The sequence below is a fragment of the Suillus clintonianus genome (assembly GCF_016758775.1).
Source record: "Suillus clintonianus strain FC179 chromosome Unknown DEU56scaffold_14, whole genome shotgun sequence".
Taxonomy (NCBI): domain Eukaryota; kingdom Fungi; phylum Basidiomycota; class Agaricomycetes; order Boletales; family Suillaceae; genus Suillus; species Suillus clintonianus.
Genome location: NW_024539238.1, coordinates 217,162 through 237,950, shown reverse-complemented (window position 1 = coordinate 237,950; position 20,789 = coordinate 217,162). Strand labels below are relative to the sequence as shown.

The 20,789-nt window shown below is 48.6% G+C and overlaps 8 protein-coding genes across 8 annotated transcripts; 5 read left to right on the top strand and 3 right to left on the bottom strand.

Annotated features, from left to right (window-relative positions):
* Positions 1-12: 12 nt before the first annotated feature.
* On the bottom strand, positions 13-4,212 carry DEU56DRAFT_852550 (armadillo-type protein). The gene is made up of 13 exons (XM_041355207.1): positions 3,793-4,212; positions 3,558-3,661; positions 3,076-3,504; positions 2,701-3,026; positions 2,507-2,647; positions 2,288-2,452; positions 2,064-2,238; positions 1,751-2,006; positions 1,142-1,697; positions 942-1,094; positions 709-892; positions 400-662; positions 13-347 (listed from the first exon to the last, which is right to left on the bottom strand). Exons 1-13 carry the CDS (start codon positions 4,023-4,025, stop codon positions 132-134), a joined length of 3,201 nt encoding a protein of 1,066 aa, XP_041211757.1. The 5' UTR covers positions 4,026-4,212; the 3' UTR covers positions 13-131.
* Positions 4,213-5,881: 1,669 nt separating this feature from the next.
* On the top strand, positions 5,882-8,481 carry DEU56DRAFT_784726 (uncharacterized protein). Its single transcript, XM_041352236.1, has 3 exons — positions 5,882-6,878; positions 6,929-7,287; positions 7,350-8,481. Exons 1-3 carry the CDS (start codon positions 5,955-5,957, stop codon positions 8,368-8,370), a joined length of 2,304 nt encoding a protein of 767 aa, XP_041211756.1. The 5' UTR covers positions 5,882-5,954; the 3' UTR covers positions 8,371-8,481.
* Positions 8,482-9,066: 585 nt separating this feature from the next.
* DEU56DRAFT_784722 (uncharacterized protein) lies at positions 9,067-12,946 on the top strand. The gene is made up of 15 exons (XM_041352235.1): positions 9,067-9,623; positions 9,676-9,722; positions 9,773-9,965; positions 10,014-10,206; positions 10,256-10,638; positions 10,685-10,808; positions 10,865-10,926; positions 10,989-11,249; positions 11,300-11,411; positions 11,471-11,545; positions 11,598-11,834; positions 11,886-12,016; positions 12,067-12,164; positions 12,214-12,362; positions 12,413-12,946. Exons 1-15 carry the CDS (start codon positions 9,189-9,191, stop codon positions 12,793-12,795), a joined length of 2,883 nt encoding a protein of 960 aa, XP_041211755.1. The 5' UTR covers positions 9,067-9,188; the 3' UTR covers positions 12,796-12,946.
* A 36-nt stretch (positions 12,947-12,982) lies between these two features.
* On the bottom strand, positions 12,983-13,384 carry DEU56DRAFT_730614 (uncharacterized protein; the record flags this gene model as incomplete). Its single annotated transcript, XM_041348180.1, has 2 exons — positions 12,983-13,225; positions 13,280-13,384. Coding segments are annotated over 2 exons (348 nt in total), but the record flags the coding sequence as incomplete, so codon positions are not given.
* Positions 13,385-14,836: 1,452 nt separating this feature from the next.
* DEU56DRAFT_784716 (uncharacterized protein) lies at positions 14,837-15,647 on the top strand. The gene is made up of 4 exons (XM_041352234.1): positions 14,837-15,027; positions 15,076-15,172; positions 15,220-15,358; positions 15,415-15,647. Exons 1-4 carry the CDS (start codon positions 14,864-14,866, stop codon positions 15,483-15,485), a joined length of 471 nt encoding a protein of 156 aa, XP_041211753.1. The 5' UTR covers positions 14,837-14,863; the 3' UTR covers positions 15,486-15,647.
* A 1-nt stretch (position 15,648) lies between these two features.
* On the top strand, positions 15,649-17,580 carry DEU56DRAFT_784705 (uncharacterized protein). Its single transcript, XM_041352233.1, has 8 exons — positions 15,649-16,074; positions 16,133-16,181; positions 16,232-16,310; positions 16,407-16,732; positions 16,842-16,934; positions 16,984-17,139; positions 17,196-17,435; positions 17,497-17,580. The coding sequence occupies exons 1-7, from the start codon at positions 15,771-15,773 to the stop codon at positions 17,239-17,241; spliced, it is 1,053 nt and encodes a 350-aa protein (XP_041211752.1). The 5' UTR covers positions 15,649-15,770; the 3' UTR covers positions 17,242-17,435; positions 17,497-17,580.
* DEU56DRAFT_128704 (uncharacterized protein) lies at positions 17,196-17,831 on the top strand. The gene is made up of 3 exons (XM_041344685.1): positions 17,196-17,271; positions 17,322-17,435; positions 17,483-17,831. The coding sequence occupies exons 2-3, from the start codon at positions 17,341-17,343 to the stop codon at positions 17,661-17,663; spliced, it is 276 nt and encodes a 91-aa protein (XP_041211751.1). The 5' UTR covers positions 17,196-17,271; positions 17,322-17,340; the 3' UTR covers positions 17,664-17,831.
* A 67-nt stretch (positions 17,832-17,898) lies between these two features.
* On the bottom strand, positions 17,899-19,425 carry DEU56DRAFT_869815 (aquaporin-like protein; the record flags this gene model as incomplete). Its single annotated transcript, XM_041355585.1, has 10 exons — positions 17,899-18,092; positions 18,142-18,309; positions 18,364-18,398; positions 18,449-18,543; positions 18,601-18,738; positions 18,791-18,866; positions 18,915-19,059; positions 19,095-19,169; positions 19,231-19,258; positions 19,309-19,425. 10 exons carry the CDS (start codon positions 19,423-19,425, stop codon positions 17,899-17,901), a joined length of 1,071 nt encoding a protein of 356 aa, XP_041211750.1.
* Between the last annotated feature and the right edge of the window lie 1,364 nt (positions 19,426-20,789).

The window sequence follows — 20,789 nt, the reverse complement described above, 5'->3', positions numbered from 1 at the left end:
TTGAAACCAGAAGCTGTTGCCAAACATCTCACAACCAACATCCCTTCATCAACTACATATACGGTTGTCATTCTTGCGATAAATGCGATTACTGGAGCAAATGAACAAGAAAGCAAAATTGCCCCGATGTGCTACGAGGAAGCCTGCGATCGAGATGAACGTACGAAATCAGCAAAGTACTTCCGAAAAGCCTTGTTATCAAGGTCTCGAAGTTTGCCCGTGAACTCCATGGCGGTATCTGGTGGCCAGCCTTGTGAAGGGAGAAAGGCGGACAAAAAGAATTCCTCTGCTTCTCGCCCTCTAGTCTTGCAAACTATCTGGAGGAAGTTGCCGATTTCCAGTAAAACCTAAACCAGATGTCAGATATGGGGGGCGGGTGAGTGCTACATTGGTACATACAACCATCATCTGTCCATCCTTGATATTGAATTGAGGCGATGAAAGCACCACGAAGGCTGTAGGAACGAGACGCTCGTAGACGAATCGCTCAAAGCCGGGTACACCCTGGGCCGCTTGACCGTCCGCTGCTGTAGCTGGTCGGCACCAGACCTGAACACAGCGGCTAAGGAATGCGAAAGCAGATTTCTGGCTACTCGAGTCCGAAATATCTTCTGCCAATCGACTCATGCTGATCAACAGGGGTTCGAAAGTGGATTTGTTGCCTACACAAGGTTGAGACCAGCCCACGACAGTCAAACGAAAACTTACGATCAGAGATAAAAATGTCGTGGAGGTCGGAGGACATGACGTTGGTCAACAACGTCAGATAGGCACGCTTAGTTTCTGCATGCTCAACACTGTCGTCAGTGCCTGTAACGGGCTGATTAAGAAGTTGGGTGATGTGAGCGCTTAGAGGTCCAATGAGCTCGTCCAAAACATTGAAAAGCTCGCTCTGTCGGTATATAGTCAGGTATGAACGCACAAGTAAGCGCAATGCTCACCTGAAGCTTGTGAATCAACAACCCAATGAAGTTCATGAAGTCAACGAGCTCAGAGGGTTCGAACTGTGCAAGAAGGTTGGCCATCAAAGACGGGATCAAGTGAGTAACACTGGATCCTGTCGTGGCAATGATTCGCGCAAACGCATGTCGTGTCTGCAAATGATCAGCATGGGATGTGTCAAGAACAAAAACCAACTTACTGCGTCGCGGACATCTTTGAAAACGTTCATGGCCTCCAGACATGCTAAAATAGCCTGCGCAACCTGCCGAAACACGTCTAACGATGGAAGAGAATACCCCTCCGGCACTGGAGAAGGATAATCTGGAAATCCTTTCGCAACGTTGCCGAGTGCCATGATACTGTGATGAATGCGAAGGATTGGAATGGGATCTTTCCCCCCTTTTGCCGCTGGCAAATTCGAGGAAAGCTCATCTAGCAGCGGTGTCACAATCGAGAGTAACATGCTCGCTTGCTGATCGGGAGATTTTGACACCAAAGATATGAGTGTGCCCAATGTCTCAAACAAATAGAGCTGCGAGTCGAACAATCCAGGGTTTTTTATCGCCTCCGACAAGAGATCGTCATCGGAACTATCAAGGGTCGGTAAGTCTACTTGGATGGTCAGCAGATCCCTGATGCCTTGCACAAGGTTAACCGCAAGATCCTCAGAAATGTCGTTTCTGCTTTCTTTAATGAACCGATGGAAAAGATAATATGTCCGCGACCGAACTGTGCTGTCTGGGCTGTGCAGTCCTCTAAACCATGCGCATCAGTACTAGAACACCATCGCATGTCGTTTCGTGCCTACCGAGCATCAACAATGGCCTCAAGCGTTGGCACAATGCACTCCTTGCGGATCTTGAAGAAATCCCCATAACGGGCCACGGTTTCAAAGAACTGCATGGCTACTAAGCGGTGAGGGAAAGCAGATATACCACTCTGCACCAAAGCCAGCAACATCTCCCCATGCGGAGTCAACGGATATTCAGAATAATCCACTTCGCGGCGTTTCTCTTTAGGCACGAGGGGAGCGACGCAAAAGGCTGCGCGGCCCTTTCCTCCAGCTGTAAAAATTGAGTTGTGAGATGCGGATTTGAGTAGTCACGGCGAATATCCCCTACTTTTCACGATCTCGCCGAAGATGTACACGAGATAAACCGCCAGTTCAGCATCATTCCAATTCAGCGACATTCCACTGCGATAGGCAGACAAGGTTTGCAGAGACATCGTTCTGACCGCATTAGTGACAAGGTCTTGGTCAATTGTGAACACGGCGTCCATCGACAATTTGAGGTCCTACGAAGAAAGTCAACGAACTAGAAGCTGCAAGTAACATCGAAGCAACCTTGCGAAGGGCTTCATATGCACTAAAATCATCATCGTCCAAGTCGCTAGGATCTTCTTCGTCATCCCACTTCATCTTCTGCATAATGACTTGGAGCAAAGATACGAGGAATGATCGTTTCGATTCTTCAAGTGGATCCGTGGATACTTTCCGGGAACGCTTATACTAAAATAATAATCAGTCGCATTGCAGGGTTCTTCAGGGCAAAGTTTAACTCACGCTTGCGAGGACGGTCTGCAGTAAGGGAAATACTGTCGAGCATGTGTCATCATATTTATCTGACATAAATCGCAACATGACGGATAAAATCTGCTCCAACAGACGCGAAGCATCTGCCGCAACCTCAGGTTTGTCGGATTCCTGTGCAAAATCATAAGTCCGCTGAAGTGTCAAGAGCTTTAGATGAAACGAACCACCTCGGTCAATTTTGATAGCTCAAGGCCCAATACATTCAGCAGACGGCCGAGGGCCTCTCGGTAAGACTCTTCTCCTTCATCCTCGTTGGATCCTCGTGCAACTTGTTCCGCACGTGTTTTTGATTCGAGCGCGTCGATAACTTGACCGAGGGCCAACACCTTGACGAGCTGCAGCTTGTCCTCCGGTTCCTTGAGACCCTTTGATACAATGCGTAACAAGGCCGTTGATGTTGCAAGGCGAATAGCAAGATTGGGGTCAGGGAGCAGTGAAAACAAGAGTGGTATAGTTGTGGGCGTGATAGTTAGATTGATATCAATCCACCCTTTGAGTATTATCAGCACAAAATATGGTAGTCACAGCTGATCACATACCTGCGTACGAACCAAACGTCCTAATGCCCCAATCGACAATTTCTAAAGCCTCGGAAAGCTCGGGTGAAGATGTCGTCGTTTTTCTGAGCGCCGCCAACCGTTCCGTCCCATCGACAATGATAGTCAATACCGCTTCATTGATCAACGGCGCATCTCGCTCTCGGACTGCATCTCTGACGCGGGAGTCTCGCGTATGCCGAACAGGGTTGAATGTCCTCGCAGACTTGATCGTTTGATCTGCGACTTCACCGGAGATCTCTGATATGAGGTGGAAAAGGAGAAGTGAGACGTGGCGATTGAATTGTGGCTGTGATGGAGACTCGGGGAGACGGATGAGAGAGAAAAGATCGGTGAAGAATGTTGGCCACTGTTCGACGTATGTGCATAGGAAGAATAATGTGAGTGTATGCGAAAACTTGTTGCGAAGATCTGCAAGTCATTGTGAATGTTTCTGAAAGGATCGATGCATGACGAGCTCATACATGATGCATTAGATTCAGCCGAGCCATAGACATATTCAGATTGTACATAAGATATCAGGGACTGTTGCAGGGTACGAAATGAGTCTTCATCAAGAGGTTCGAACCTGTGATATGAGAGATAAATCAGAGTCATTCCAACTTCAATACATGCAAAATAAGGGCGCGTGGCCATGTTTAATATTCTCAACATGATCAAGTGCGGTCCGTCATACATGATGAATGCATAAGCACTTACCGATTGTCAAAGAACTCGTCTAGCAAGCGTAAAGAATAGAACCTGACTGATTCGGGGTATTTATGACCCTCCGAGGTCATGCCCGTGAACGCTGTCAAGGCCAGTCGCCACGTTTCGTTCGCATTTTGGCGGAGGTTGGATAGGTACTCAAAGGCCTGCTGGTGGAGATGATTTTGCGAGGGTTCAGACGCAATGCAAATTGCCTCCACATAACGGTGAATTTCTTCTTCCATTGCGGTAGCCGAATCGTCTAACAGACACGGCACACCTCCGGATGTTCGCGGTCAATTGGCTTGGAACACGAGTGGAATGAATGAAAGCCAAAGGTTTTGGAAGATGAGCAGGGGTCGTCCCAAATTTTGGCAAACTGTCGAAAGCAAACGTTGCAAGCCTTGCCAATGCTCGTGTTGTGGCTCTAATAGCTGATCACGATTGGTGGCAGTGTAAATTTATGACTTTCAACGCATCACGTGGCTTACGTATAAGCTAGCTTCTCATCAATTGCACAGGGGTAAATTGAAAGTACAATATATTTTTGACGGTGCATATACAAATAAAAGAGTGGCAGGCGTTCGCGTTAACGTTTATCGATACGTTTATCAATAACCCAACACATGCTCTGATGGAATGCTCATGCAAAGTTGGTAATCTTGTGGATTAAACGACAGGCCAGAGAATGCAGGTATCAAAGTTGGCGTGGTTGCGGGAGATACCTGCCACACATGATGCGTGCAGTAGAGAACTTCTTCGACGTCCAGCCGCGTCGGCATGTTCACCCCTCCATGCTGAACAACATACACTTGGTTAATAAAAATGGCCCTGAGTTCATCATGTCGCGAGACACATCTAGGTTAGTGATTCATGATTAGGGTAGCAACTCAGCGAGAGCAAAGGATGATGGGGGTAATTTGCTGTCAGTAGGTCCATCCCACTGTGGTGGACTTATCCTCTAGCTTGGATACTAGAGGTTGTTCGTTAGCCTCGGCTCCCCCTATTTCACGAAGGCGATCGTTTATATTTGATGATTCCGGAACTTGAACAATAGAATTTTGATGACCGGGTTCGAGAACGCACATTGCTGGGAAAATAGCATAAGCGACGAATTAGAAACTGACAGCAGCCGTTATTATTCGCCCGAGGAGGTATTTGACCGAACTCACGACCCAGTAATGACGACCCCAGTGCGCGTTCAGGTTTTGAAGCATGATATTTGCGTCTCCCCTTCCATATCATAGTCTCGGAATCAGTGAATAGAATAGAGAGGATATCTCTGCGTGTTGTAATTCCCGAAATTGACCAGTGCTCGGGGTTGAGTTTCCAGCACGATCCTCCAGAGTAAGTGGACCTTCTGGTACACGAGTTGAGACGTTGTAGATCGATCTGCATATATACGCTCAATATTTGTAAAGCGGCGGAAATGTGAGCACCAAACTCACTCGTAGTCGACGATGCTCAAGCCAACTGCAATCGCGAGTTCCCCACGAAGCCTATCATGGAAGACACAATAGAATTCGATAGAACCACATTTTATTTGAATGGTGATCGCAGCATGAATCATATGACTATCATGCAGTGACAAGATGCTCACGATCGTTGTCCGCGAGCTTGGTTCGACTTGAAAATTTATCAACCATTTTCCGCCTGGAAGTCGTTCCAAAATCCAGTACGTCTTCCTTCGTCTATAAAGGTGTGGCTAGGGGAGGCTAAGGGCATCCCCGACAACATACTAGTCTGCGGATCTTATAGCACACCACGACACGTCTACGTGTTTGGCCATGCGTGTTCAACGTGTCGCTACTAGTAAAATCGCAGAACATACGTTGTGTATGACTCACGAGCACCCTGCCATGAGTCGTCAAATATAGAATGTTTCCTGCAGTCAGACATAAGAAAATCGAAATCAGAACGTCTGGAAAGTTATCAGCAGACCCATGATGGGGTACTCGAAGGTAGTTTCTGCCTCTGAGCGATATCAAAGAGAGGATTTTCGGATTTTCAATGCATAGCCCTATGCAGATATGTATGTAAGACCTCTTGGTTGGTAATTTAAAGACCGCAGCATTACTGCGTGAGAGTTGCCTGCCCTCTTCACTCAAATTGAGCCAATCAGGCGTGCAAGCGGTATAAAAAGCCCTGCACCCCCTTTCAATTGAACGATCACCATGGATCCCATACAACCCAAGCACTCGCCTGCCCATACACATGAACCCACTGACAATTCAACACTTTCTGAAGTAGAAAGCCTATCTGACTCTGAGTGGCTCGACGTCGCCAGTGGCCGTGAGTCTGACAGTGACTCGATCTATTCGTCCAGGGGGACAGATCAAGAACGCACTTCTTCACGTTCGAGGTCAAGACGCTCATCATTTAGTTACGGAAGCTCCAGAGACGGAGATGTCGATGCCTGGGAAGGCTTAATTGAAGACAGCGCTGACGAGGGGCTAGTACCCGATGCCGTCCGCCTGTCCAGCTCTCCAGTCGCCTTTAGCCGAGGCCACTTTACTTCCCCGACTGACGAAGATGTCGGTGACGCCACAGAGGAGCAGCGTGTTAAAGAGGGTTTAGATCAGAGTATGATCAGTACTCTGAGCTCATCTCGCTCAAGCTCAGTTCACGCATCCACTGTGATTACTTCGCCGCGCGATTTGCGCCTATCCTTCCCAGATCCCATTACCAGCTCCCGTGAAGAGCTCTCCAGCTCTTCCTTCGAGGACATATTATCACCTTCCCCTGGCGCCACATTCTCTGGCCCAGACCCCGATGTCACCGTGCATATCACGGACCTCGGGGGACCGAACATGCCCGGGAGCTCCTCAGCACCCATATCCATCGACGATGCAATGTCCACCCTACTCGATTCTGACATGAATGTTTCCCTATATGGGCTTCCTTATCCCCATAAATGGTCGTTCGTGTCCACACTTCTAGAGAAGGTTGTTCGTGGTGCTCGTCTCACCATTGCCACACCTCTCGAGGAGATGGACGGTCCTGTCCGACAACTTCACATCGAGGGTAGAACGGATAGGAGCCTGTTTTACCCTCGCATCATCACAATAATCGATCGGACTCAAGGTGACAGGGAAGATGTAGGTCTGATTCACCTCTTCACCCGAAGATTAATTGCAACGCCTTGCAGCCATTAGCCGATTTTTCCACAGGTCACCCAAGTTTGGCTATCGTTTTCCTTCCATTTTCACCTCTGCAGCTCCCAGAGCATGCAGCGTATCTTCCTGTCCTTGTTCCTGCCCCTTGCGCCATCGACAGTCTCCAGTCTGAGGATGCGATTCGCAATTCTGCGCAGGAGGCGTGGGACCTCTTTAATGTCCCCAGCGATAGGGTTCTTCGGCTGAGCGATCCTGCTCCGTGCGTTGTGAATGCTGATGTGATTGAAAGTCTTCCTCCATATCGAGCATATCGTGCCTTTGATCGTATCTTCTCCCGTGGCAGGAAGAAATCGGTCAAGTTCATGACCAATTCGCCGCATACTCTCACAATGTACGTCTTGCTGTCATTGACCACTGATGTCACTCATGTCTGTTCTGTTTCTTGGATTCAAGATTTACTATGGTGTCGCTTGTGCTTGGCGTTGTGGTAGGATCCACATTCCGAGGTACCGCACCTGTAGTTACCCCGACCCCTGTCACCACTGCCGTGGCATCGGCCGCTTCAACGCCATTCCTCTGGGCATTCCTCCACCCCGTCATTAATCATTCGCACGAATCAATTCCAGCAAAGACCGAGTCGACAGCAATTTCGCTCCACTCTTCTCTGAAAGATTTCGCCCTGTCAGTATTCAACCCAGACCCCACATCAGTTTCTATCTCCAAGGAGACCTCCACATCTGTGTTTCGCAGCGCGTCTTCCTTTTCAGAGAAGTTGAAGTTTTCCAAGGATGTCATCCTTCGTCCGACTTCTTCCCTTATGTCTCTTGAAGGAAGCACCAAGTCACTATCTGTCGTTCCTAGTATGACAGCCTCACAGCCTCATGTGGAAGAGGCAGTGCCGACTCCGTCTTCGTCCGCACTCGCATCCTCTACTCTCGGCCTGAGTTTCCTGCAGGACTATCTCCCCAAATTCGTGGACATACATGGACCTGCTGTCCTCGCTGCCGTCAACGCTGACATGCAAGATATCATCGACGCTCTCGATTCTCTTGTCCAAGCCATCTCCCGACAAGCTCATGTTGTGATTGCCCAAACCAATGCGCTTATTCAGTACTCGACAACAAAGTTGGAGCAAAGAGCTCCAGAACTTGAAGCCGTGATGGATGCTTTGAACGCCCGCAATGAACATGCGCAGCGTCGTGCGAAGGAGCTCAAGGACAACGGGGCGAAATGGCTTCATGAAACTGGGGAGGCTCTGATGAACCGTGCTTCACGTGCCAGGGGGAAAGCCAAGGAGATCACAGAGGACATTGAACAAATTTGGGCTGAGTCGAAGGAGAAATGGGATGTGTGTAAGATGCGTGGGGCGCAGAAGTGCTCGGGGAGGAGGGGTTGTAAGAAAGCGAAGAACTGTAGGGGGGCCCGTTCGAAGAAGTGCACTGGGGGATGGTTAAGACATGCTCAGTACTATTGAAAGGCGTTTTATGTTGCTGATTTCATTTACTCTATGGTATATGTTGTATGACGTGTACATTATGTATGAAGACTGATTGTATAATTGAATAACGACTGGTCGTATCGGTTCATTCAGTGTCAATGATCATGCGACCGGTTGATGTCCGAGTACCCTTGGGCTCAAACACGTCCAGCTATCACGGAATGTTCTAAAAGTTGTTTCCGGGGCGGATCGGAAACCTTGAACAGCCTCGTGCTAAGGGCAGTTTGCTGGCAATTTCTAACTTAGACTCGGACATTATTTTGCTCTTCGATAAACTGATGCATAGCGTACGATAACACTGGACCTGAGCATTAGCAACTTGCGAAATATGTTACTGGCAGTGATATTGTGTATCACAATTCCGGGTACCCTGCACTGGCACTGATCACCGAGGGCAAACCATCTATGATGATCTTCCATTAACTTCAACGTGGCAGAGAAGGTGTTTGGTGGACTCTGTCTATACCATACCAGTGTCCGGTATCAGTAGTGATCGCATTAGCCTAGTCAGGCGACCTCCTGGCGACACCTTGAGGCTGTATTACTTTTGGTATGAGCGCACCGAAAAGTCTCAGTTGTGTCACAGTACTGCCCCGGGATTGAAGTCGGGCCCGGAGCACAACCGACACGTGACGTGACTTCATTCACATAGGGAAACCTTGCTTCGCCCTGCGCGGGTAAGACCTGCTGTGATTATCTGCGACCTCTACTTTGTTTTATCTATAGGTCATTGCTTTCTTGTATTTTCTTCAGACCTAATCAACTTAACGCGTTCGGCGATCACATTTCTTGCTATGCATAATCAACGACGTTATCCATATGTTACGATCCCCCCTGGAGCAAGTCCTATAGTCAACCCTAGTCCACTACAGGCATTCCCATACGAATTACAACACAATTCCCCACCTGGGGACCTCTTGAATCCATGGGATCAGACACCCACAAACCGACATCCGAACGGTAGACCAGGTGAACTACGATCCCGCAGTCGCACTCGAAGTGCATACGAGCCCGCACAGGCCTCCATCTCTTTCCCCGAACCGGAGATACATAGATTCGCTTCTCAAAGAACGACCCTTCACCCACATTCACCTCGCCACCGTCACAGCAAGTCTGATGACGGTCATGGTCCTCTACCCCCGAGCAGAGACCATGTGGCTAGTGCCTCTTTTGGTACTCCAATAACACCAAGCTCTGCTTCATCAATTACACTTCTTCCGGAGGACGATGTATGGTGTATAATATAAATTCGACGATGACGTATTCTGATACCCTCTACAGTGGAACACCCCAGTAAATCAACTGACTCGGGAACTGTCCAATGTTTCGTGGGTACCACAGTGATTTGTTTAATGCGACACTCATTGACAAGACACAGTCTTCAATCCGAAGAGGGACTAAGACGATTCCAAGCCGGTCGATTAGCAGAGAAGGATGAAGAATGGCACCGGCTGGTTCCTCATGAGGCACGGGAAGCACTTGGCAAAAAAGAGGTCGAGCGGCAATCAGTGCTATTCGAGTTGTTCAAGTCGGAAAGGGACTATGTGGAGGATCTCAAACTTGTCACAGAGGTGATTACCACTGCTATCCAATCGGATTCAGCTAATATGTTGTCGCAGGTTTTCATCGAGCCTTTGAAGTTCGCCAAACCCCCTATCATTGCCCCCGACAAGTTACGTCCCTTTGTTCAAGAAGTATTTTGGAATTTGGACAGGATCTCAGTGCACCATGAACATATGCTGGCTGCACTCTTTGAACGCCAATTGGATCAGCATCCGCTAATACAGAGCGTGACAGACATTGTACTTGAAAGTGAGCTAACAAGGAACACACTCAACAGCTCACATTCAACACCTTTTAGCCTGCTTTCAGTTCCAATCGGAGTACGAATCCTACATCAAACACTATCCACTCGCAGAAGAGCGGCACCGCACTGAACTCAGTCGCAATAAAAGCTATCAAGCATTCATGCGACAATGTTCTCAAGATCCTCGTGTGCGCAAGCGCGATATGATCACCTTCCTTTCCCGACCAGTGACTCGCCTCCCACGCCTAAATCTGATCCTTGAGCATATTCAGAAGATCACGGAACCAGGTCATCCGGATCTTGAAGACCTGCCGCTTCTCCTAAGCATCTTGAGCGACTTCCTCAAGAGCACACAACCTGGTATTGCAGCTGCTGAGAACAGAGTCAAATATTGGAATGTCTGTGAAAGCCTGGAGATGCCCAAGGGAGAAATAATTGTGCGTTTCGTGGGCGTCATTCCATATTTGTGCTGATCGAGTGCAGGATTTGGATTGGTATAACGAAAGTCGGTCACTGATGTACTCCGGCCCCGTAGCCCGACGGTCCAAGTCTGAAATGGACTGGCACCCGTGGAATGATCTATTCGTTGCCTTACTCGACAACTATCGTAAGTTTTGCGTTTGCCTCTTGCTCGACCTGAAGTGACCAATTGATTCACCGCAGTGTTGTTCACTAAAGAGGAGAGAGGGACGGGAGGAATCATCAAGCGCTTAATTACGTCTAGAGTAAGGCCATCCAATCGCCTGTCGCAGATTTTTTTTGAAATTGATTGCCTAATTTTTTGCAGCCTATACCCTTAGAATATCTCAAACTAGGTAGCTTCGATGGTCAGCCAGAAAGTAGGAAGGAGCGGTCTGAAGAAGGAGGGATCTTGGACAACCTGCGCGCGCAATACAAACCTATCTATCCATTCACTGTTTATTCTTCCGCAGACAAATTGGTGCGGCGATATACTCTGTACGCACCGACTGAGTCTGTGAGACAGAAGTGGCAAAACGCTCTTGTTGAGGCCAAGGGAATAGACGATGTACGACGAGATGCAAACAAGGTGTGTACATCCATATCTACATGTCGGTACGCTTTTATTCAACTAATTAGTGGTTTGCACCGCAACTCGTTGATGATGGCACCTTCCGCTCGCCAGGAGCTTACACTCCCCGCGGCTTTGGATCTAAAGCGTCAGGGAGGGTCGTCAACGCTGTGTCTTTTAGTGCGTAGCCTGCTGCCCTTTCCCTGTCTAACATCGCTCATAATTGATAATTTGTTTAGCTGCTGCTGGCGGGAAGAGGCTCATGGCAGTCGGCTGCGCGACTGGAATCTATGTTGGTTCCAGGGGTGATAGCAGTATGAACCATTCATACATTTTTTGTGCTCCATCGCTGATGTTTGCCTTCAGACTTCCGCAAGATATTGTCATACGGCAATCCTTCCTCCATCATAGTCTTACAAGAATTTAACAAGTTCATCGTGCATCATGAGAGCTATTTGCTCGCCTATTCCTTGGATATTCTCGCCAGAGTCGCAATGTACCAGGCCCCTGCAAGTAGCTTGGATGCTTCATTGGAGAAAATTGCAGGGGCAGATGGGACTGTCTTATTCTGTTCTGCAGGACGAATAAAACAGCGAACGATCAGTAAGATTTGGCCTCACTCATACGGTACTTTAGACTCACGCTTCTCACCAGTTGTTTATGCTCTTAAATCATTCTTTCAAATCACTGTACATGCATTGGAGGTCTGCAATCTTTCTGACCTCCGACGCACTCCATCACGAGGATCCCAGGGTACCGTATTATCGTTTAGACCGTTCGGTGAAGTAAGTGGATGTAACCATTTCCTCTTCATGCACTTAATACTGTGAATCAGCCATTGTACGTACCAAAGGATGCCTACTCTGTTACCGCACTGGCCAAAACAATCGCTATAAGCACAGAGAAGGGCATCGTGATCGCTGATCCGACCAAGTATGCACTTATCACCCGTCCTCTGTACTCCACTCACGTAAAATTGCAGCTCAACCAGGCAGACAGTCTCGGTTGTTCCAGACTTCAGCGGTGCAACTTCCAACGTAGACATGGCGGACCTGAAGACTCGCTGCGAAGAAACCAAGCCACTCGGCTTAATCCGGACCGAATCAGGCGAAATATTGGTCATTTATGATAGTAAGTCCCCTTTGCATTCAAATTACGACCATAAATTCATTCCACTACAGCTCTTGGATGCTACATCACGAAGCACGGCGTTCCCTCCCGGAAAAGCGGATTTATCCGCTGGGAGACGAAAGCTACGACATTTGCCCATCGCGGGTCCCATGTATTGTTGTTCTCCTCTGAGTTCATTGAAATTCGGAGTCTCTCTACGGGCAGACTTGACCAAGTCATCGAAGGGAATGATATTCGCCTATTGCTGCACACGAACCTGAAAACTCACTCGGTCGATGATACACTACTCGTGGCGATGCGTGGGTCCAAGGATGACAAGGACGGGGTTAGCGACAAGATAATAGAACTAGTCCAAACCGCGGAATTTAGCTCTACGCAGACACCGATGACGTCCACACCAGTGGAAGGCTTGTGGGATGAGTGGGACATGTAAGCAATCGGTGTAATAGCGGAAGATAGTGGATAAGTTATGCTACATAATGATGTTTCGTTAGGTGTACTATTTACAATGCCGTGTATCTATAAATCACTATTGAAGCATTTGCTTCGTATGACCCTCCCAATAGGGAGGGGATTTTTCAGACAAGAAATCGGGGAAGATTGATATCAGCGAGCTTTAGTCATACTAGCTCTGACGGGAGGTCCCCGGGGATGGTCATCGGTAACTGATCTATCATTGTCTTCATGTACCGCATGCGGAGGTATTGAGAAATTGCAGCCATGGTAGGAAGGAAACAAGATATGATGATAGAAATCGCCACTGCTGGTGATTTCACCGCAAACGCCAATTCCACCGATGTCACGATCAAAACTCCCACTGCTGGGATGGCATGTAAAATTCCAAAAATTACTGTTCCGAGCTGCTGTGGGGAATTGATTGTTAGGCGCTCGTGCACAAAAGGCTTGAGGTGCCTTACTTGAGAAGCGCCCGCGCTAGCAGCGATGTGCAGGCTGATGGTATATAGTATCAGTGTGAGGGTAGCTACTGCGAGACCTCTGGACCCTGAAATAGACTGAAGGCTGCAGAGATAGGAGATTGTTGGTTGGAGCCTGTCAGGAATAATTCAATCAGAATTGAACTGACGCTAGAAACGCCATAAACTACAGAAAGGAGGGAGAGTAAGGAATTGCGCTTGTCAAAACAAGTTGAACACTCACTAGATTAAGGGAGGTCTTCCTGCAGTCTTCCAACTCTCTTGCGAGTGCAGGAGATGTAAGATGGGGTGTAGAAAGCATCATGGTCTGAGGCGATGTAACAGTTTTGTCCTGGGACATCACCATGCAGGGGATAAAGAAGTGTATGAAGCCATCATAAGTCTGCGACATTTTTATATAGATGTCATAAGCTTGAGAGGTACACAATGTCCCAACAGCTTACAGAAGTGTGGCTGCTGCGGAGGCTTATTACAGCCCATAGGTAGTTATCTGCTCTTCGTTATCGATTCGCGATGCCCTGCGTTTGCAGCCCCGCGGTCCGTCGAAACGTCAGAAAGAACTTTGATGGATAAGTACACCACGTTCGCGACAATAGCATCCATTGGCCCAGGCCATTCGCGCAGCACGGGCCTAGAACTAGACAGGACTCAATAACCCAGAGGCCGACGTAAATGCTGTAGTAGCAATAAGCGAAGTAGAGTAAACCGATTTTTGTTGCCATTCATTGCGTCTTCCCGGAAAAGCTGCGTTTCCTTACTGGACATGAGCGCTCGACGAGTCTAGACCCCCGGGCAGGGCGCTTGACGATCCAGGTCAGGGGTTGGATCTCGAGGCAGACGTGCCTTCATATGTCCGTCCCTGCTCCATACTAGTTACACGCAATTGCTGCACAGACAGACGAGTACCAGATGCGGGGTAAATCATTGATCAGCGTCTGTACTGCTGCATGGTTCAAGCAGATCAGCCTAGACCGCGCTGAAATAGTACCCGAAGGATTGACGGTGCTGCAAAGCCAATGATCATCTGCAATTGCGTTTCTCCCAGTGTTCTTAGATGAACTTCGCAGTCTGTAAAGACATTCTGTGCATTGGCGTTTGAATAAAATTATGGGCAATTGGAGATCACTGCAAATTTGTGTCGGAATACTTTATCCTGTTCTTTTGTGGTAAGTACTACATTAGATAGTACGGTACACACCAGAAGCAATGAAAGGAACACACCAGAAGCAATGACAGGTACACACCAGAAGCAACGACAGGTAACATGCTGTGGCCGGTATCTCAAAGTTCCTCGCCACCACCGCCGGTAGTCTCGACCACGAAAAAGAGCCCGAGAGCGCTTACGGGCAGCTGGAGGCGGGGGCGATCTAGACCCATCCAACAGTGGACCGGAGGATGTCAAGAGTAATAAGATGCAAGCCTATGTAAGTTCCAGACTTTGCACTCTTTCTTAGGACCATGCGACCTGAGGTGAAGATGCTTCCGAAGTCCGCTCCGAACACGGTTTAGGACTGACATGTGATTTGATGCATCATAGTACCGGTCGCACACCATACCTCTTTGAAAATGACCATTCCCCGGATACAATCTATCGGAAGGATAATTTCCAACCATACCGTTCGTCAGCTTAAGTTTATCATCCCCGGAGCTGCCATCACATATGCATTTAACACCCATCTCGTCTTTCTGGAGTTGTTGACCAGACAAGACGTAGAAGGGCAGTGGGGAAGGTGGGCCACGATGAACCGATTTCTCAATAAATATTCACACTTCATCAGACTGTTTGCCTTTGCTTCCACGGGTTTTGAAGGACTTGTGATCGTGCTTTTCCTCTACGTCCTCCTGGTACCGTGGATACACGGTCTCGAACCAGACGTCAGTCCTTTCTATTGCTTCATTATACAAAACTGATGACGTCTCAGTACCGGTCTTGGCGAGACTCTGGAATTTTGTCTTCTGTCATCCCAATCTTGACCACTGCTATCTTGGTCGGCTGGTCGCTTTTGTCCTATACCCTCGGGAGGTGGTCTAGTTTGGGATATCTAGAAGGAGTAGTAGGGGGTGAGCTCAAGATCAATCAGAATCATTATATGCGTGACCTCAGTTTTGCGTTTCAGCATCAGGCTTGTATGCACTCACGTTTGGACTTTTAGGCCTTCTTTCCTCCCCAAAGGTTCACCGCTCATGACTAAGTACCGCTGCCACCCTATGTACATCAGACCTACATCGCGACGAATCACATGGATATGTATGTTGTGTTAATTTACCGTGTATGTAATTGATGTAACGTACTTTGTTGTACTCTGAGATGACTGTTACTGCCATAGGCACGATTTGCGCGTGGTCGGAGAATTACAATTTGCGTGGAATACCGTGATTCTTGAGTGAGCCGGGAACCGGGTTATGACCTGGTTTATAAGGACGCGATGATGCGCAACTTCCGATGGCACATTCCCTACCCTAGCTAACCACAATGCCTCCCAAAACCTTTAGCCAGATCGTCCTTCGCGAACGCCCCGTCGCAGACATTCTCCCCGATACCTTCGAGTTCAAGACCAAGGCGTTCGATGAACTCCATGTCGGCAAGAGTCAAGCTCTAGTCCAAGTCACATACCTTTCTCTTGATCCTGCCATGCGTGGGTGGATCAAAGATAGGCGAAGCTACATCCCTCCAGTAAAAATTGGGGAGGTAATGCGCTCGGGTGCGCTTGGTGTTGTATCGAGCGTGGGCGAGGAGAGTCAGTTCAAGAAGGGGGACCTGGTTTTTGGACAATTAGGTGCGTCTTCGCGAATGGTTCTTTTCTCCCAGCTTCGTCCTCATGTCCCTATGCGCAGGATGGACAGAGTATGTAGTTGCGGACGACAAGTCGTTGGAGAAGATCTCGTAAGATTCCCTTCTGCATCAGCATTTTGTCTTTATACCATTAATCACAGGCCACCGCCGGGATCATCGTCCCTTGACTTCTTGAATACCTTGGGCATGACAGGTTTGACTTCTTACTCCTTTACATATGTACTAGCGCGTCTGACGTCCATTAATAGGCATGACTGCATACTTTGTTCGTTCCGCTCCTGTCGCCATGCCGCAACCCTACTGATCAGATTATAGGGCCTTCACGACGTCGGTGAGCTGAAAGCCGGTGAAACGCTAGTCGTATCTGGTGCTGCCGGTGCTGTCGGCGCTCTTGTCTGCCAACTTGGAAAGCGTGCTGGCGCACGCGTGATTGGCATCGCAGGTACACCTGACAAGTGTGCCTGGCTCGAGGGCGACCTGGGCGTGGACAAAGCGCTCAACTACAAGAGCCCTACTTTCCGTGAGGATTTCGGGAAGGCAGTAGGGTATCTAGATGTGTACTTTGACAACGTTGGAGGCGAGATGCTTGATTTAGCACTCTCGAGGTTGAATCAAAAAGCAAGGGTGGTTTTATGTGGTCCGTGATACCATTTTATCTTCTTCAGCTGCAAGGGCTTACCCTGACGTGCAATTACAGGGGCTATCTCTGCTTATAGTGAGTGTTTTTCACCAAATCTATACATTTTGGAGGCTCATTTGTGTACTAGACGATCCAAAGCCTAAGGGTATCGTGCAGTATTTGAACCTAATCGCGCAACGTGCCAAGATACAGGGTTTCATTGTGTGCGTGCGAGTGGGGGGCCATATACCACATACTGACTTTCTTCAACAGTTTCGATTACGCCAAGCAGTATCCACAAGCCGTCAAGGAAATAGCAGCTGGACTGGCTGACGGATCGATCAAAAGCAAGTTCCATATCGTGGAAGGCCTCCAAAATGCTCCAAGTGCGCTTCCTATGCTCTTCTCTGGGGAGAATGCAGGAAAATTGTGCGTGTCTTTGGTCTTTTCTTCGTTATGCACTATAGGCTGATGCGGTAATATAGAGTTGTGAAAGTTTCGGATGAGCCTCCTATGGTTGCGAATTTGTAGACCTGATTTCCTGCTTCGTCTGTGACCCTGGTTTGTATTGTGAGCTGCACCTGCACTCAGCCGCGCTGACAGAGATACAGGCTCAATTAGACCTGTCCCATGATGAAATCGGCTAGTTTATTTGTACTATTTTTTTTACTCTCAAGTGGTGTCTACCACTCGCATTCTGATAAACCCGTGGCGGAGGATCTTTGGTCAGTAGCTCTCATTAGGCGCATGGTGGGATATCCACAATTACAAGCTTCCCAATACCAGATATGCCAAAAGATTGGACGCCAAATCCCAAACATGTTTGGGAGAGGGAGAAAGCAAATTCAAAAGATGAAGAGGTCGTTGTTATTCCTCCGTCACAATCATCAGGGGGATTGGAGTCGGGGACTTGGTGCGTAAGTATTATACATATGCCGGGTGTGGCAACTTGATGAGCACCCGTTGGGAGCACGGTCTTCATGCTCGATCGTGCACTGCTGTTGCACCTGCCCGGATCTGAAAATCATACGAGTGTCTGAAAGGGACACCCCCTAGTCGTGCCATAGGAGGTGTGAACTGATGAATACTGGGATGGCCTGTATTTGTAAAGCGAACTTTATAAAACTTCGAAACTGATCATTGGTCATACATGTACGTCTTAGTACGTACGAAAGGTGTTCCCTCATACTAAACGCGGTTTCCGGGCACTTCCACTGTATCGATCCGACTCTCTCGCACTTTCTCCTCCACGTCAGATTCGAAAGATTCCGATTGACCACGTTGCGTGTTAAGTCCTTCGAGGTATCCGTATGGTGCCATCTTGTTGTCCTCGTGGTACTGCTTGTGAGCACGGAGGAAATGAATGTGGTGCGATGTAAGAGCTGCAGAAGCTCATCAGCACTGCGTGACCTGTGAAGAGGGAATACATACTGCGCGTTGAGGAACCCAAAAACAGCTCATACACCAAAGCAGCGCAAAGCGTCGCTGGGATATTCGTCAGCGCAGCAATAGCTGCATAGGTCCCTCCTGAGGCCCTGGATCCCCAGACGGTCATGGCCATGAAGCGCCCACCGAGGTCACGGGCGGTGTTGGCAGCGACTGGACCGTAAAGTCAGAACGCGGCAAAATGAGTAAATGTGGCGCGGGGCTTACTTGCGGTAGGCGAGTACCCCCAGACTGCAACGGCACTGAGGGGAGCATTAATATTAACCGTGGACACGATCATCATAATACGTACTATGCCATTCCGACAAGCCATGGTGCGGCTGCTGGCGGGACCATGTGGTTCGTGGGGTCAAGGCAGCCCCAAATGACTAGGGCGATCATGAAGTCCTGAGAAACAATAGTTAGATAAAGTGGGTACATTGGACCCGAATATTAAATATTTACTGTGGTAAATTCATTCAGAAATACGCGGGCCAGGTTCGTCCCAGGGCTGACGTATAAACCGAACACGCCGGCTGGCCCGCTGCTCGAGAACATCATGGTGTCGTACAAGCCTTTTTCGATCAGAACGTTCTCCGCAACCTTCGAAGAGTAAGATCTCTGGATACTGCGCATAATGCATTACTCTACGTACCACAAGCAAATCTTTCCATTGGACATAGATGATAAAGCAGGTTATGTAACCTGCCAGAATCTGTGCAAAGATGTATCTAAGTCGTGCATCAGCGACGTTGACGGGCATGGTGATTATCACAAACCTAACTGCTTTGCGCGCGGGAAAGCCTCGGAAGACGACGAACGAGATTGTGACGGCTGGATTGAAATGACCTCCTGATGTTGCAGCACAAAGCGAAACGGCAAACACGACTCCCATGGCATACGCGAAGCCGATCGTATATAATGCTGCGGGATGGTCATGAGCAAATGCTCAAACAAACAACAATGAGACTTGCATCCTAATCCATTGCTCCCGATCTGAGTTCCCAGAACAAACGCAGCGGTGGCTCCCAGGCCTGCACACCAAACGAGAGTCGTGAGTGAGGGAGGAAAGGTCTAATAATTAAGCGAACAAACCTGAGTAGACGTAGAGAAACACCCCAACCTATGCGTGGCATGTCAATAACACGAAAGACAGGAGCCTGGGGGACATACCATTTCTGCAATCATTTCTACGAGCCAGTGTGCCTCCTTGTGCTTGAGCCTCTCCCAAGAGGTCATCCAGCGGGGCCTTGGGGCGATTTCACTGAGATGGATTTTCGATGGCGACATGACTGTAAGTTCGGAAGAGCGAACGAAGGTTAGAGAAGAGAGGGAACACATCAAGGGCTTTTATTGCCAGTGCGAACCCATGAGGCGGAAACTACCATTCCAGGGGAAGACTGCCCATTCCAGACTCAGAAATGAGAGAAGACGTATTTACTAGGAATCAAGCGCCCGATGCAACGCAACACAGCAGGGTGTCAATCGATCAATGATCTATCATCTGACCGAGTTTGACCGTTCGGCTATGAATTTGAAGATCGTCGTTTACTCGTTGGTTCCGCGCAAGTTGGAAGAACCTAAGAGTTCTTCCGAGGAGGGGGGGCTTCTTGATGAGGCTGAGTTGCAACGGAAGGTAGAATGTCGGGATTCGCTTGAATTATCGCGGAGAATGAGATGGAACACCGCGTGATTGAGCAGCCATATGTTTCAAAGGTCATGGGAGCTCAAGAGCTATGGTTGTACTTCATAATTGGACCCGAATACGACAATAATAGTGCCTCGGCCCTGTTCGTCCCCTTGATGAATCTAAATGGGCCAAAATTTATCTAATGAGATGGGGGTTTGGAAATAACGGATGGAGTTTGTCGGTGTCTCCGCGCAAATGTGCTCCAAGTTGGTTGATCTTGATCGTCACGGTGAACCAAATCATCTTATCTTCCTTGGTGTGGATGCAAATTTTGAATCTGACGTGTCACGGTGCCTCTGTTATTGGGCTGCTATGATACGTGGCAGATAGTGCATGCGGCTGCTCTCTCCGTCATGATAACACGGTGTGAGACTACTTGACCCAAAACTGTTTTACAAGAACATAACTGACGGATGGACATCGATGGACAACAACGGGCGTCCCTGGCCGTTCACGATGCGTCATATCAGCGATCTTGCGGGGCTTCCCCGAAACAGCTTGGAACGCCTGAACAGTTGTACCCTGGTACTCGTCCTGGACCTTATCCTGGACAGATATGACCAGCCCGGGCAGTCAAAGCCCGCCGCGTAGGCCGAGAACGACATCTCTGAACACAAGCAAGAGGTCCCTCACATGGAGATTCAAAGATATTCAATGATGAACCGGGCATACGAAATTCATCCACGTCCGAGGACTCATCGACCGGTAGATTATTATCCACACACTGGGAGAATTTCTGGAAACTCCATTGCCTTAAGCTTGGTCGGTGAGCAATGAATGTCAATGACTCTGTTTCAACGCATGACTTTATTTTCCTTGCAGCGGTAACCGCCACTTAAAATTTCCGCTCATAGTTCCTCACAGGCCTAGTGTCTGCCAGTGCTAACAGGTATTTGTTTTACCATCCGATTCAAGCGCCCCAGTGCGTCTATTACCTTATCTTATCGGACCGCTCTTCCTCCAG

Bases quoted from the DNA above. Each gene is read 5' to 3' on its own strand.
- DEU56DRAFT_852550 (XM_041355207.1), bottom strand. From the start codon at position 4,025: ATGGAAGAAGAAATTCACCGTTATGTGGAGGCAATTTGCATTGCGTCT. The intron at 3,662-3,792 runs GTAAGTGCTTAT...CTCATATCACAG, and splicing joins GACGAGTTCTTTGACAATCG to GTTCGAACCTCTTGATGAAG. The intron at 2,239-2,287 runs GTTGCTTCGATG...CTTTCTTCGTAG, and splicing joins CATATGAAGCCCTTCGCAAG to GACCTCAAATTGTCGATGGA.
- DEU56DRAFT_784726 (XM_041352236.1), top strand. From the start codon at position 5,955: ATGGATCCCATACAACCCAAGCACTCGCCTGCCCATACACATGAACCC. The intron at 6,879-6,928 runs GTAGGTCTGATT...AACGCCTTGCAG, and splicing joins CTCAAGGTGACAGGGAAGAT to CCATTAGCCGATTTTTCCAC. The intron at 7,288-7,349 runs GTACGTCTTGCT...CTTGGATTCAAG, and splicing joins TCGCCGCATACTCTCACAAT to ATTTACTATGGTGTCGCTTG.
- DEU56DRAFT_784722 (XM_041352235.1), top strand. From the start codon at position 9,189: ATGCATAATCAACGACGTTATCCATATGTTACGATCCCCCCTGGAGCA. The intron at 11,250-11,299 runs GTGTGTACATCC...TCAACTAATTAG, and splicing joins TACGACGAGATGCAAACAAG to TGGTTTGCACCGCAACTCGT. The intron at 12,363-12,412 runs GTAAGTCCCCTT...ATTCCACTACAG, and splicing joins AATATTGGTCATTTATGATA to CTCTTGGATGCTACATCACG.
- DEU56DRAFT_784716 (XM_041352234.1), top strand. From the start codon at position 14,864: ATGACCATTCCCCGGATACAATCTATCGGAAGGATAATTTCCAACCAT. The intron at 15,028-15,075 runs GTGGGCCACGAT...ACACTTCATCAG, and splicing joins GTAGAAGGGCAGTGGGGAAG to ACTGTTTGCCTTTGCTTCCA. The intron at 15,359-15,414 runs GTGAGCTCAAGA...TTTGCGTTTCAG, and splicing joins TCTAGAAGGAGTAGTAGGGG to CATCAGGCTTGTATGCACTC.
- DEU56DRAFT_784705 (XM_041352233.1), top strand. From the start codon at position 15,771: ATGCCTCCCAAAACCTTTAGCCAGATCGTCCTTCGCGAACGCCCCGTC. The intron at 16,075-16,132 runs GTGCGTCTTCGC...CCCTATGCGCAG, and splicing joins CCTGGTTTTTGGACAATTAG to GATGGACAGAGTATGTAGTT. The intron at 16,733-16,841 runs GTGATACCATTT...TACATTTTGGAG, and splicing joins AGGGTGGTTTTATGTGGTCC to GCTCATTTGTGTACTAGACG.
- DEU56DRAFT_128704 (XM_041344685.1), top strand. From the start codon at position 17,341: ATGATGAAATCGGCTAGTTTATTTGTACTATTTTTTTTACTCTCAAGT. The intron at 17,436-17,482 runs GTCAGTAGCTCT...CACAATTACAAG, and splicing joins CCCGTGGCGGAGGATCTTTG to CTTCCCAATACCAGATATGC.